The sequence below is a fragment of the Malus sylvestris genome, chromosome 10 (genome assembly GCF_916048215.2).
Source record: "Malus sylvestris chromosome 10, drMalSylv7.2, whole genome shotgun sequence".
Taxonomy (NCBI): domain Eukaryota; kingdom Viridiplantae; phylum Streptophyta; class Magnoliopsida; order Rosales; family Rosaceae; genus Malus; species Malus sylvestris.
Genome location: NC_062269.1, coordinates 36,970,013 through 36,985,367, shown reverse-complemented (window position 1 = coordinate 36,985,367; position 15,355 = coordinate 36,970,013). Strand labels below are relative to the sequence as shown.

At 36.4% G+C, this 15,355-nt stretch overlaps 2 protein-coding genes and 1 long non-coding RNA gene across 3 annotated transcripts; 2 read left to right on the top strand and 1 right to left on the bottom strand.

The window, feature by feature from the left end:
• Window positions 1-2,798: 2,798 nt before the first annotated feature.
• Window positions 2,799-6,885, top strand: LOC126587831 (uncharacterized). Its single transcript, XM_050252906.1, has 11 exons — window positions 2,799-2,971; window positions 3,385-3,519; window positions 3,620-3,678; window positions 3,754-3,819; window positions 3,957-4,064; window positions 4,532-4,598; window positions 4,958-5,042; window positions 5,213-5,373; window positions 5,602-5,703; window positions 6,135-6,357; window positions 6,487-6,885. Exons 1-11 carry the CDS (start codon window positions 2,933-2,935, stop codon window positions 6,618-6,620), a joined length of 1,179 nt encoding a protein of 392 aa, XP_050108863.1. The 5' UTR covers window positions 2,799-2,932; the 3' UTR covers window positions 6,621-6,885.
• A 353-nt stretch (window positions 6,886-7,238) lies between these two features.
• On the bottom strand, window positions 7,239-9,061 carry LOC126585252 (uncharacterized). Its single transcript, XM_050249658.1, has 5 exons — window positions 8,831-9,061; window positions 8,154-8,285; window positions 7,790-8,023; window positions 7,639-7,698; window positions 7,239-7,544 (listed from the first exon to the last, which is right to left on the bottom strand). The coding sequence occupies exons 1-5, from the start codon at window positions 8,942-8,944 to the stop codon at window positions 7,461-7,463; spliced, it is 624 nt and encodes a 207-aa protein (XP_050105615.1). The 5' UTR covers window positions 8,945-9,061; the 3' UTR covers window positions 7,239-7,460.
• Window positions 9,062-12,399: 3,338 nt separating this feature from the next.
• Window positions 12,400-13,388, top strand: LOC126587099 (uncharacterized). Its single transcript, XR_007610987.1, has 2 exons — window positions 12,400-12,758; window positions 12,916-13,388. It is a non-coding gene; the product is annotated as an uncharacterized LOC126587099 (long non-coding RNA).
• Window positions 13,389-15,355: the final 1,967 nt, after the last annotated feature.

Genomic DNA, 15,355 nt, shown 5'->3' with positions numbered 1-15,355 from the left:
TGACCTAAAAATATTTAGATTCCGATAAGCGTTGAATTTGTTTTCACTAAATCGACTCCATGAAACATGTATTTTTAGAGTTTTTGGGTTACTTTTGATTTAAATAAAATCTTTAATTTTTTTAGCCGTTGGATTTAATTTTGAGCCGGTAAATTTTTTTTACCGTTAGATTTGACATATTCAATCTCATATGTTGGATTCAATGTATTTAATAGAATCTAGACCGTTGGATTAACCAAAGGTCCAATAATTAAAACCGTCGGATCAAAAAAAGAGTTGTTGGGCCCCTTTTTGGTGGTCTATACTTCCTGTCAACTCTTGCGCATCTCGCGCCTGGGGCACATCGCCTTGATGTGGCCTCCACTTTTCCAGGTGCGTCCACACCCTTAATATGGGCCAACCTTTTAACCATGATCGGAATTCTGGATCAAATTTTCCCAAATTTTAGGTTTTAACTCAAAACTTATTTTAAACCCAGTCAATAAAAAATGATTGAGTTAGTTTAAAACCTAAATTTTAGATTTTAACCCAAGGAGTTGTTCTTAAAATAAAGAGAACTTTAACGAAAAGCTCTCGGTATTGTTTACTTTAAAGAAAAACCAAATTTTTACATTAAAAAATCAATTCTGGTACTATTCATTTAGAACACATTTTAGTCATTTTTGTTAAAACTCAAAGTTTTATTGTCATTTTCATTAGTTTTCTTTAAAATAAAACCCACTCATATTGATAAAAAAAAATGTAGTGTTATTGGGCCAGTGTTTTTTGGTCGATGTATTATCGGGTGAGGTTGAGTACACAACAAGGAATACCAACACCCTGCATCAAAGGTCAACCAGTTGGACTGAATTCAAGTACCCTGTCTTGGGTTGGGTTGGGCTCGTTAGGTTCGAGACCAAGCCCATAACTCATTCTGGACTCCACTAGCCCATCATTATTTTCCTTTTATTCGGTTACAAGCCCATCATTATTTTCAACTCACTATTTTGCCACTTTTTTCTACCAAAAAAAAATAAAAAATTGGTGTTTACCTTGTTGTTCATTCAATTCCTATTTATTTTGTACAATCAGAAATTACTATAATTAGTGCGCTGTTAAAATTTGCAGTACAGATTGGAATGGAACAGAATCATGATGGTAATGGAATAAAAACCAAACAAGAATTAAGTAGGAGAGAAAACAACAAAAACAAAAAAAACATATGGTTGGATTGAAAAAGGGAAGTGATTTTAGCGCACACTTTTTTTCTTTTTATACACTTTGTTTATTTTTTGCATTTGGTTGAATAAACCCGAAAAAATAAATAAAGAATAGAAATAAACAGGTGTGTATAGAGAAATAAATAGGTGTTCCATTAAGAAATTTGTTAAATTAAAGTTAATTAATTCATAATCTTTTATATAAGGGGTGTGCTATTCACGCACCATTTTTACTTTTCCCACACCATTTGTTAATTTCTGTCATTTGATCTTCTTTAATTCATCCGATCTGATGACCGAAAATTAAAAGAGTATAAGAGAAGTAAAAAAGGGTGTGTGGATATCACACCCCTTTATATAATTATTGTTGTATAATAGGAATGTAATTTCGAAATGTAACTAGGGTAGGACTCCAATCTAAATAGGCAATGATATAACCCAATTATATTGTAAAACTTTACACAAATCAAGGAGTCGTATTTCTACATACTATCATTCGTCTAGGTTTTTTTCCTCAATGTGTCATATTTCTATATACTATCATTCGTCTAGGCTTTTTTCCTCAATGTCCTGGTGTTTCTTTCTTCTTCTTCTTCTTCTAGATTTGGATTTAGGTCCCCTATGTTATTTCTTAGGTTTACATATGGATATTGTTGGCTATCTCACTCTCACTTGCTCTGATATTTCTTTTGCTGTCAATATTATTGCTTTGTTTATGAGCTCGCCTTGCCCTACTCATATGATTGCCACTAAACGAATTTTCCGGTATATCAAATGTACAACGGATTTTGGCATCACATTGACTCCTTAGCTTGTTTCCGCTACCTTATCCACCTACTATGGTGCTGATTGGCCCGGCTATCCGAACACTTGTCGTTCCACCACGAGTTACGTTGTTTATCTTGGTTCTAATCGCATATCTTGGTGCTCAAAAAAGCAGTCGACCGTATCTCATTTCAGTACCGAATTGGAATACCGTGCCCTTGCTCATACATGTGCCAAAACCACCTTGATTTGTTTTCTCTTGCACGAGCTTGGTGTTCGTTTATATTTTCATGTTCTCTTGCATTGTAATAATCTTAGTGCCATTTACCATCCTTCTCACGTCATGTTGAACTTGATTATCATTTTGTTCGTGAAAATGTAGTTCGTGACAATCATCTAGTTTATTACATTTCTTTCACTGATCAAACTACTAACCTCTTTACCAAGGCTCTTCATCATCCTCGGCATAGTGTATTTTGTTCCAAACTTGTCCGATCAGGCTCGTCCAGTTTGTGGGGGGTGTTAAATTAAAGTTTAATTAATTCGAATTTTTTCCGTAATTATTGTTTGTATTATAGGAACGTCAATTTTAATTTAGCCAGTGTAAAATTCAAATCTAAATAAGAATACTATCCGATATATTATAATACTTTACACAGATCAGTACAAGGAGTCATATTTTTATAAAATAATTAATCACTAAAAAGAAAAAAAAACATGTTTAAACAGCCATGTAGAGTGAGCATTTTGGTTATTAAATAATTAATAATTTGGCGAACCTTTCTTAATTTAATATAAATGAAAATTCAGAGATCACACACGCATTTTGTTCTACATGTTTCCGAGCTGTATAATAACTCACCAGAGTGAGTGGCGACAGAGACCGCTTAGAGAGAGAGAGAGAGATCCACAAATCTCTCCTTTTCTCTTCTCTTCTCATTTTTCTCCGCTCCAGATTTGTTTGAGCAATGTCCGACGAGCCTGCTCCCAGTCGCTGGTCCTTTCAGGTACTCACTCACCAATTCGCTTATTATTTTCTGTTTGTTTCCCGAGAAAATGCTGGTCGAATTGAAAAGTTTGGCACTTGAACGAAACTATGAGTAGAGTAGCTGTTAGCTTTTTCTGGGTTTGAATCAGAAACTGAAGGAACCCAATTTCTATTTTTGTTTGTTTTGCTTGCTTCTGTTTTCTATGCTGGCAAATATGTGTTCACTGGCTCAGTGATCTCAATTAGTATAATTTTTGTTTTGGGATTAATTATATGCTTAGAGTTGAGTATATTTGGATTAAATTCTGGTTGTTGAGATTATGTAGTTGCGAATTTTGATCTGATGGATAGGATTGAATCAAGAATTCTTGGATTTATCTCAGCTAAAATTATGTGCATTTCTAGGATTTTAAATTGTTTTATGATGCTAAGTTTGGTAGAAAAAAAGCACCGGAGCCGCAGCAAAACGGGCAGTCCACTAATGGAGATGTGAGTAATGGAAGTAGTTCCGGAGTGACCGCGAAGAGGACAGCTGACTTGGCCATCTACGAGCAATTTCAAAACCAGGTAGTGGATTTGATCTTATCATGTAGTGAATTGGATTTGACATATTGCATGAACATGTACAGTTGCATTCATTTGTTCTTCGGTTTCATCTGTTTTTCAGGGTAGGGGCTCCGTGCCTCACTCAAATGGAGTCTTATCTGATCAGCATGATGAGATACCGTATGTTTTCTTGCAACTTTTCATTGAAGAATGCTTCTTTAAGAACCTACTGACATTTTTTTGTGAACTCCACAGGCAGAAGTCCCTTTTACCTGCTTTTGAATCGGCAGAAATGCGTTCTTTAGGAGAGAGTTTATGCAGGTGATTTTAGATGAATGACTTCACATGATGGAATACAAGTTACTGCTATTACATTTTTTTTCCCGGTGGCCAAGGATGATTACAGTTGCACCCTGAAAGTTTCGTCATTTATTTACCATGCATTGTGTCTTGTGCAGGGATATAATTCGGGGTAGTCCAGATGTTAAGTGGGAAAGCATCAAGGGATTAGAGAATGCCAAGCGTTTGCTCAAAGAAGCAGTGGTCATGCCAATTAAATATCCCAAGTACGTCTGGTCAATGAGCACCTCATGTACCAAATTTATTTAATAAACAATTAACGATTTAACGTGTTTGTTCTTGCATTTTTATGTACTCCTATATTTTTTTTGTTCGTAAAGTTCAAGAGAATCAGATTGCTGAATTGCTAGTTGTTTACTTGTGAAGCATGGTCTCAGTTTACATTCCTTTTTCTGTGACATTGAAACCAATATTAACTTAATTTAATCATGGTTCATGCTAATTGCTTTTAGTATTTCTTTTAAATTCGTGGAGTACCAAATGTTTTTCTTTATGTTAAGCTAAATTAAGTAATATGTGCTAGAATATTTTGATACAGTTTCTTGCAGCTACTTGTCTGGAAACTGGGATAAAACTTTGAAACAACCAGATTGAATTAACTGGCAATACTTTTGAAGTGATGGCATGATGCAAGATCATTCAAATATCAAACCGATCTTTCTATTTTCCTCAGGTACTTTACTGGACTTTTAACACCGTGGAAAGGTATTCTCCTTTTTGGACCTCCAGGGACAGGAAAGGTTTGTAATTCCTTCCAATCCTGTTGATTGTTTATATTTCTTTTTCCGTGCTTTGGTTATACAGTATTTGCTCTTCTATTTGCTTACCCAAGAAAAGCTGTTAACCGTATTGCATTTGTACCTTTCCTTGCTGAAGTGATCATGCTATTTGGTGGGGGTGGGGGATTGGGAGATGGGTTTTTTAAAATTAATTTGTTAAAATCTTACTTTCATCGAAAATTGCTCTCCATGCAATGAGTTCTTATGAAAAACTTACTCTGAAATGAAGATGCATTTTCAAAGTCCTGTTGATGCACAACCCAGTTAATCTTTTACAATGATACTTTGGACAAAAATTAATTTAACATCTGATGGTGCAGACAATGCTTGCCAAGGCTGTTGCAACAGAGTGCAAGACCACATTTTTCAACATTTCAGCATCATCTGTTGTCAGTAAATGGCGCGGTATGTTAGGGTTGAACAATTTTCTGAAGATCATGCTTGTTTGTTTGCTTATTTGTCATAAAATGGATGGGGAAGAATTTAGTAGGGTCCAAATTTGCCACCTTGTTATTTGAGCTTCCTATCCGTTCTTTAACATTTCCTTCAATTTTAATGTTTGCATAATCTTTCAGGCGACTCAGAGAAGTTAGTGAAGGTGTTATTTGAGCTTGCTAGGCATCATGCGCCATCAACTATATTTATTGATGAAATTGATGCAATTATTAGTCAACGTGGTGAAGGACGAAGTGAGCATGAAGCAAGTAGGCGTCTGAAGACAGAGCTACTCGTACAGGTGATGTTTGTTTTTAAAGAGTGCTGCTTTCTTAGTGTTCTCTCCCATCATATGTTACTTGTGTTGATCACAGAATCTTGTTTACTGCATTGTATCAGTTTATAACATTTGAGAAACTATGTTAACACTGTGCTTAGAACTTTTAATTGTCTTGGTTCCGAGCATCAGGATATTCCACATGTCAACTATGCTTTGTTCAAAAATTGATTAGCTTGTATTAGATTGCAGATGGATGGTTTGACGAAGACAAGTGAACTTGTTTTTGTTTTGGCTGCTACAAATCTTCCCTGGGAACTGGATGCAGCCATGCTCCGGCGTCTTGAGAAGCGAGTATCCTTTTGAAAAGTTAAATTATGCTCAGTGAAATGTGCCAAGTCAACTATATGGAAACGACAGAAGTTATAATTATTAGCATATAATGTTATACACTTTGTTACAATCTCATAGGTCTGAATGCAAATCATAGTTTCACAAACATTAACGGAGTACGAGTTAGTTGAGTGCTGGTATCTATATTTGGGTGTATATGAATATGCATTACATGCCAGGATATTCGAGATGTCTAAATAGATGTAGGATCATTTTGCGGTTGATTATGGTATAGAATACGGGAAGGTTCACCTGCAGTATCACATCCATTATCCGTTATTTGCATTCTCTTCTAGCTAGGTATCCAAATACGAGGCAGTTTTTCACATGATCAAGCATATTCTGTATCCAGCCATTTTATTCGGGTTCTCCATTAACCATGAAAAATTTAGATTCTTGTGCCTCTGCCTGAACCAGAAGCAAGAAGAGCAATGTTCGAGGAGCTCCTGCCAGTACAGCCTGATGAGGAGAAGCTTCCTTATGATTTGTTGGTGGATAAAACTGAAGGATATTCAGGTTCAGATATTCGATTGGTGTGCAAGGAGGCTGCTATGCAGCCTCTGAGACGTATAATGACATTCCTTGAAGACAAAGAGGACACGGTTCCTGAGGATGGTATGTGACTCTAAAAGTATTAACCAAAATTGGATGCATATGAGCTTAATGTAAATATGAACTTGGGCAACGGGTTTTTGTTTAGACACGCTCGGTAAAAGGTTATGCCATGATGTTTTTTGGTTGCAGAACTGCCCAAGGTTGGACCGATCAAACACGAAGATATTGAGACGGCTTTGAAGAACACAAGGCCGTCTGCTCATCTCCAAGCTCATCGTTACGAGAAGTTCAATGCTGATTATGGTAGTCAAATACTCCAATGACGGCACACAATCCCTCTCGTCTCGTATCGTTAGATGATCTTTTCTTAGTTTTGGAGATCACTAGATTATCATTTCCTATTCACATTTATAGGGTTCTGAGAAGTGTGATTCACGTAAAACCGAATAAGAACTTGGCTTCCTTGACATGGAAATATGTTACTGTTTTGTATTTCTGCGGTTCCGATTTGATGTGAGAACTGATTAGCCGGGATTGGCTTTAATCTTTCAAATTCAAGTTTGTGCTCCCCCAGGGCAAGCGAACGGACGTTCTTTTGGATGGCTTGACAAAGGACCCTCTAAACCCTAAACCCCAACTAACATGCCAACTATCCACATGTCATACCTCAAAACACCAGAACCCCAATGGAAAGGGATCCTCTCCGGATCCCTTTCCACCTAATCCGCCAATTCGGGATCTAGGCCGTTGAAATTTGATCCTCTTTAAAAGTGATAATAACTGTAGCCGTTGGATCGAATTTCAACGGCCCGGATCCCAGACTAGGTGGATTAGGTGAAAAGGGATCCTCCCTATGTCACAGTGAAACCATACGAAAATCTAAACCCTAAATTCCAGAATGCAACATTCACCCTTCCAATCCTACAAAAACACATCAGATCATCAATTAGCTGCTACTCAGGCGAGTTGTTCTGCTAAATTGTAAACTGATATTCTTCCAGTCTTTTACATAGAGCTTTAGAAAAGCTACGTGCAACAGAGTTTCATAACACGAAGAACCATCCTACCATGAAAGAACTCACTGAGGATTAAGATCATATAAACGAAAAAACTACTAAAAAAACAATGTCAGCTCCATGTTTAATTGAAACCCCTTTGATAGATCACCCGGTTTGTCCAAACTTTGCATCAGTCCACGCTTTGGCAATTGTTCGTTTAATGTCCGGATCCCCTTCATCGTACATATTCTACAAGATCCGTTGCATACGGTAATTAACAAAGCAGAGAAGAAACACAGTACACATTTTCATATATGACAATGTAAATATTTGGTAACCTCACCTTCATCAAGTCCATGATTCCTGCCATGGGATCTTTCTCTTTATCCAGACTCGGCTTCAGCTGCAAGATCAAAATAACGAAAACATTCAGTTACATTTCTCCGTTTTCCGAAGCATAAAATGGGAGAGTTCAAAGATACGATGAGATATACCTTGTCCTCCTTAAATTTCAAGTCTAACCAGTAATCCTTTGAAGTTTTAGCCAAATTGATAACAGCCCTTGTAGGCTTAACCAGCACCTTACACTTCTCTGGATTGATCTCCTTGTTCAGCTTACCGAACCTGTAATTCTTTCCTTCCACATCATGGAGTTTGATGTCAAATGACATAGGCTTGAAGTCGGTCTCTATCTTCTCCTGATCAACTCCCTCCAGAAATATGTATATCTGCACGGAAAAAAAAAGTGAAGGTGATCAAACCGAAACAACAACCGCTGAAGAAACCTAAAGTTAACAATGGAATAACATACGACCAGTCTAAACCTAATGCAAAAACACATGGTGAATATGTTCGCACCATCACTTTGTCGTTGTCCTGATCCCAGCTGAACGACGAAAGCGCAGTGTAATGCAGAGTTGGGGTGGCAGCATCAGTTGAAATTGGAGTTGGGATTTGCAGTGCAGGTGAAGCAGCAGCCTCTTGTGACATCTGCAATGATCAAAGACCACATTATTTCCCATACATGAACATAGCAAGATTCCATATCTGGCCTTGAAATGGCGGGTTCATACGATCTTAACAAGCGCTTATCCGTCACTAGATACCATAAAAATCTCATAATCTTTCAAACATTACAACATTTCAAAATGCTAAAGCAAAGACAAAGTTATGAAGTTGGTTTGAAACAGAAAATTTGATAAGACGATATTCTAAACTAGTCTAATCTACGGAAAGAGAGATTCAAACTTGGGTTCATGACCCGTGCCAAATCATACTGCAACAACACATGTGAAAGAATCCATAGGCATTAATAATACTGAGCTCATATGCTCACTTCACACTAAATTCTAAAATCAAATACAAGTTTCCATAATTTTTTTTTCTGGGTCAAATATAAACCAAATTTCACACAAAAATGTGGGGACATAGCCAAAACAATCACATTGTGGCAAAAATTTCACTACATGTTAGAGGCATGTAAAAAATGTAAATATTAAATAGCAAATGCTGAGATACAAAACAAAAAATGGGACCTTTTTCTCCAGAGTGCGAATCTCAGTGGAAATGAGGTTGATGACACGGGATCGTTTCGCAATGCTCTGACGGTGGCGGAGCTCCTCCACGTCCAGCGCCACTTCCTCTGCCATTTGCTATTTCGTTCTCCAAAGAAATGGCTTTTCGTTTTGGGATCTTTTAATATAGGCATCTTATTTTTTAATTTTCTAGATCAAACATCTATGTCTTTTAGCGATTTGATTAAACTTTTTTTTTTGTCATAATTTTGGTGCTATATGCACATTATATTGTAACAAATTTTCTATAATTTAGCCTTTTGATTACACTCTCCTCCGTTAGAGATAATTGTAAAAAAAAAAAGTTGGTTAGATTCAATTTATTTTCATAATAATGCTACAATTTAGTAATAATTATCTACGATTTAAGATATTTTCTTTTCAAAATAGTTTAAAATATTTTTAAATCCCCCAAAATTAAACGTACAGAAATAAAATTTTCTTTTAGTACGTTAAAAGAAAATAGAATTAAGAATAATATAAACATCATCCCCTAAAAATCTCTCCCGCTTCCTTCTACTTTTCTTTCTTCTATTTCCATTCCCCGTCTTTTTTTTTTATGCTTTTTTCTGAGCTTTGTCTCATCTACCTGAGCTTTGGTCTTAGTTTTGTTCCCTCTCCTCAATCATTGATCGCTTATTGTCATCCCCCCCCCATACCTCCCCATCACACCCTGTTCTCCTACCTCCCTCATGCTGCCCTTCATCTTTCCCAATTTTGAACCATGATTTAGATCTACGAGTATTGGGCTCTATCGTGAATCAAGACCCAACCCGCATAGCCCCATTGTCGATCTGGCTTATTGGAAAAATTGGGCGAAGTGTGGAACGATTCACGTCGGAACAAGGGTGTTTTACACACCCCCTTCGCCCTCCCCCTTCCCCTGTTACGTTTGGTGACTTTTCTTGCAGGCGTGGCTACGGTGGCTTTGGCTCCTGGTGGATTGATTTTGTGCAATACTCTCAGATCTGGGTTTTGCTTCGGGTGCATTTTTCTGTTTGGTGCGATGTCTTTCTTCAGGGAGGTAACGACGGATGTGGAGGTGGTGACCAAGTTTTTGCTTCGAGATTTGAGGGTTTTACTGTTTATTGTTTCTTTTGTAGCCTATGGGCCTAAATCAGTGCTGACCTTTGTAGCTAGAGTTGTAGCTCTCCCTTGTTTAGGCTTGTCCTCTATCTTATGTTTGCTTTGTTGTGTAGGGCTTAGTGCTCTGTTTAGGTTTAGACCTCCTTTAATTAATGAAGCTTCATTTTCGACCCAAAAAAAAAAAAAAAAAAAGAAAAAAAAAGTGAACTTCCGGTCATGGAAGTAAGTGCTCTACCACTAAAAATATGAATTAAGTACTCTAGCACTGAAGATATACGAACTAAGAAAATCGATCAAACCCCTTGAGTTTTCGAATTTGAAATTTTTTCTGTGCATCTGATTAGAGTTTTACCTCATCGATGCCATTTTTCAAAATTTGAACTTGCATTTGACATTCCAAAGCAAACCTCACGACATTTTGCTTGAACTCCTTCATCTCAAATCCCTTCAACTCATAAAAACTCTTCTTCTCCTTCTCCAACTCCTCAAGCTCCTCCACCTCACTCTTCAAAACCCTAAAATGATCCCCAATTCAATTTCAATTCCCAATCTAAGTCACTCCAGTTCAACCGAATTAATGAATCAAGCAACCGAGAACTTGATCAATCGAGAAACTTAAGTAATACCTCAGGTCCTCAACTGATGTGAATCGGATTGATATTTCTCGTCGAGGCGATCGATCTCGGAGAAGAGAGAGGCGCTGGTTTCGGGTACGTTCCATGTGTTCGAGTCCTTCCCGGAACGCGGCGGAAAGCGCCATCGCGATTTGCAGGGGGCGAAGGCGCGAAGAATTGTGGTTCTGTTTCTGAAGGTCAACGAAATTTTTGAACTTTGGGGAATACATAGTGGCAGTTTCGAATACGTGGTCTAATGCAATTGGTTGCAAAGTGTGTGGCATCCAATTAACTCTTTTGTACCTAAATTGTTTGCTAATGTATAAAAGCGTTGTTTATTTTCATAATTATTATTGAAAGATTATTTTTTGAAAAAAAAAAAAAAACCATTCAACTTGGTGCTTGTTCAATCATCTGTATAGGATAAAAATGAATATTTTTGCTCACCACCTTCAAGTGACGGTAATGCTTATTACCTTATTTATCATTTTAATGAATTTAAATTTCGAGATTTGTGTATTAGATAGACACAAATATTAAAATTTAAACCCCTACAGTGTTGATAAAAAATTTGGTGAGTATTATAACCACTTGAGGGTGATGAACAAAAATATACCGATAGAATAAATCAACGTTTTCTTAATCATTGATAATTTCATGATGAACCAAGTATTTAGTTGAGTAGATTTTTTCTAAAGAATTAAGTTTAATCTATAGAAACAACGCAAAGTGCAAACATCTTCAAATTAGAGAATTAGTGAAGTGCACCATTAGTTTCTCTAAAATACTAAAATTTAGCACCTGAAAAAACAGTGATAATTAAAATGCACCATGTACTAATCAAAGTGGAAGCCAGCTAGTTAATTTCTACTGCATTACTAGTACTTTTACAGGAGTGGAGATCCTCTCCGAATCTCTGTATTAGAACTCTAAAGATTCGAAGATCCAGACTGTTGAAGAGAGAGAAAGAGATACAGATTCTTGATTTAAGGTGCGTCAATAAATAGGCTAATGATGACAGCAAAATTTAAAATAAACACTATGAAATCTCCAATTCCGTCGGCCACGACATGAATATCCAGATAAGAACTCAATTCCTTTCTACAGGGAGTGTGTTAATTTACTAACCGACTTTTGTTAATATATTGAGGTAACAACGAGGACAAACAGCCCTTCGAATCTAATTGTCAAAAGAAAATATTACTTTGAATTTAAAACTGTTATTCCTCAAAGCTCTCCTCACTTTCTCCAAATGCTGACACGGTTATCATCTTACTTATAAAATTTCATACAGCTTTCAAAGGAAGATCCTACTGCACATGAAGAACTATTTGCAGATCTTGGAGAGCTTTCTTAGTGAGAAAGGATTTGAGAATTATTTAAGACTATTGACTTGCATTGTTAGATATATACATTGGCAGTTTCGGAGGAGGGATTCCTAGTTTTTGAGCTCTACATTGTATGCATGCAACCGGTTATATGAATTGTGACTAAAAAATAGACGGTTTGAATCTTTGAAATACAATGTAAAATGAAGGCTCATTTGGAAGTGCTTTTAAAATAACTAAAATGTTTTTGGTGAAAATATTTTTGAAATCATTTAAAATGCTTTTAGAACCAACGTTAAATTTTAAAGCACTTTAAGTGAATTCAAAAAGCACTAAAAGTGCTTTTAATCCTTTTAAAAGCGATTCCAAACGAGCACTGAGTCTCACAAATAGACAGAGGATCAGGATTCCCTCTCCTAAAAGTGTCTTTTACATAGAATGTTCATTACCATTTTAATAAAAATAACTAATGGGGCATTTGTTTGGCTTCATTAGTTTTCACTGGACTAGACTATTTGGGTAGGATTATTATTCTGTGTTTGATGCAAGCCAGGATTGAGTTTAATGGGATTAAGCCAGACTCGTGTCGACTAAATCCTTCGTTAGCTGGGCTTAGTGAGAGCCCCGAAAAGGAGGGGATTGCTAGTCCCGTTTCCCCGCTTCCCCTCACTTCGCCTTGCCCTAAGCCTGAGCTCTTGCCCTCCCACTGTCTCTCTCCCCACCTCCCTCTCGTCTGTCCAGAAGATTTCCAAGTCTGCAAGAATTTTCAGGTCTGCAAGAATCCCCAAGTCTGCACCTGGATTTGACAGAAACGATTCAAACGAATCTAAAAAGTCCAAGTATGCAAGACTTGATTTGCAAGTATTTTCCCTTTTTCTGGGTTTTCGAATTGATTTTTTTGGGTTTTTTAATCGATTTTTCTGGGATTGGATTTTTCTAGGTTTTCAATTCATTTTTTTCTAGGATTCGATTTTCCTTCGGAGTGGAATCCCTAATTGGGTTTCTGAATTTTGAACAGGATAAACGGTTCTGGGTTGGGCACCCTGCATTTTGTCTCGAAGGATTACAACTATGGAGGATTTCAAATTATTTGATGGAAGGTCGAGAAGGAATTTGTTGTTGTTATTGAAGAGCTATTCGGCTACAAATCTTCAAGTAACTACTTGAGCATAAAATAAACAGAGGACTTATGAAGGAGATGAACTCTCATATATCAGGAAAATGATTATGTGCATTGGGTTGGATTTGTGAGTTGTCTGTGAAATACCAAATTGAAGGATTTGATTTTTCTGGGATATTAGAGCTTTTGAGCAATTTGGAGTGGTTGAGCAAATTGAATGATTTCAATAGTTCTGCTTTTTCTGGGATAGCAAATTGAATGATTTCATTTAGTTCTGCTTTTTCTGGGATAGCAAATTGAAGAATTTGGTTAATTCTACAGAAACTTTCATGTTGGGGTTCACTTTCATTAGATGAGAATATTTTGTTACAGATCATCGTTTTTTTTTTGTCATTATTTTGCTCCTAGTTTGATATTGCACCAAACGCTTCACTAAGTTAGTCCAGCTTAATCTAGTCTAAGGCATTCCAGCTTAGTCCTTGAAGCTAGTCCAGTCCGAGATAGTCTGGTGCAACAAACGCATCCTAAATTAACTTCTAAGATCTAAAATGTTGGTGTGTTGGTATTGAATCTTTAATTTTTATGCACTTTTCCTTCCACATGATCACTTAAAACTTGAAAGAGTTTCTGTAAATACCATGTAAAGACACATAGTTCACATTTGTTGTGACTTAATTGTAAACAGTTTTATTCTACATATTGTTTACTATTGATGTTAATTAGATCCGACTAAGCAAACTTCCGAAAACTGAAAACTTCCACGTGAAAGAGGATGCCTTTGATGGCCTAAAATATATGAGGAATTGAAGCCACTTTATAAAAGCATCTTCCACAATTATGTACCAATTAAAGTTATCATTAAACAAGTAATTAAGGCCTAATATAGATCCCCCTAAACATGGAATGTGAAGCTAATCAACCTATCATTGTGCGCTTATTAAAACCTACCACAATCGGACAATTGCCTTTGACCTTTGGCAACAAAAGCTGGGGTTGTAGCACTGTATTACTTTGCATATGTAAATTATAAACTCCATTTTATCATCCATTAGCTTTTTATAATTATAAGAGGTAAAAGACATGGAATTTCGTGTATATGTCAAGTTAGGGAATGTTGTAAATGCTAGAGAACGTTGTAAATGAATCTTACATGTTTTAACGCCTAACAATTATTCACGGGCAAGGGAGGATATACATTGGGACCAAGGTGGTCCCAAGATCATTCGAAGATCAAAAAACACGCATGGTGAAGGTTCTTAGGGGACCCTCTGAATGTTTGGCATGAGTCTCATTTGTGCCCACAAAAGGCTTAATGTAATGTATGGTAGACATATCTCGACAGTTTGCGTTGATAATACTCGATAATAGCTCTTGATAGCACTCATCAAATTATCGATATGTACTGAAGGTGTGCAACATGGTTTGATTGATGACAACAAGCTTACCAAGTGTATGACAGTTCCTCAATGAATAAACTAATTTTTTTTTTCATGCTTCGTGCTCTATTTCTATCTAAAACACTTAGACATTTAAATTAAGACCTACAAAATTCGAATCCTAAATTCGCCATTGTTCAAAGGTAAACCTCCACACAAAAGTTTTGTGGGATATACTTCTACCATGAATTATTTTGTTTCAATCATTTTGGAATATTACGATCATGATAATTCTCATCATGCTAATGTGGCGACAAATGATTAAACTAATTCTCCGCCAAAGATCATATATAATATACAAAAGGAGTACCATATATTCTATGTCAGATCATTGTGTCGACAGATCATTTCTAAGAATTATAGCCGCAGCATGTATCCTGCTCTTTTGGCTTGCTAATAATTTCTGATATCAAATCTCATTTTAGATGCCCATACATAACGTAAAAGCCACCTACAACGTGTCCTTTCCAAGCCATGCAATATATATACCGCGGATTCGCGACATGATAAAAAGACACGAGTTTTGACACAATTTTTAGATTATTAAATTTATAAATTTTGAATGGTTGAGATGTAATCTGATCAGTCAAATTTATTTTTATTATTTAAGTAATTCTCTCTCAATCTTTTTCTTCTCCTTATTTCCTTTCGTTCTCTACGATATCCTAGACTGCTCTTTCTTGTCCATTTGTGATCTTCTAATATTTTCATTTCTCTACCTCTTTTTTCCTTTCTATCACTCAATTGTCTAACTATGTTGATGTACAAAATCAGTGAGGACTTTGGTATAACATAAAGTGTCAAGTTTGTGACCTTCGCTAGATTGCTCCGGTCACTAGTGTGGATAAGTATGTAAATGGATAGAGACAGGGAAACAAACACAAGATGTACGTGGTTCACCC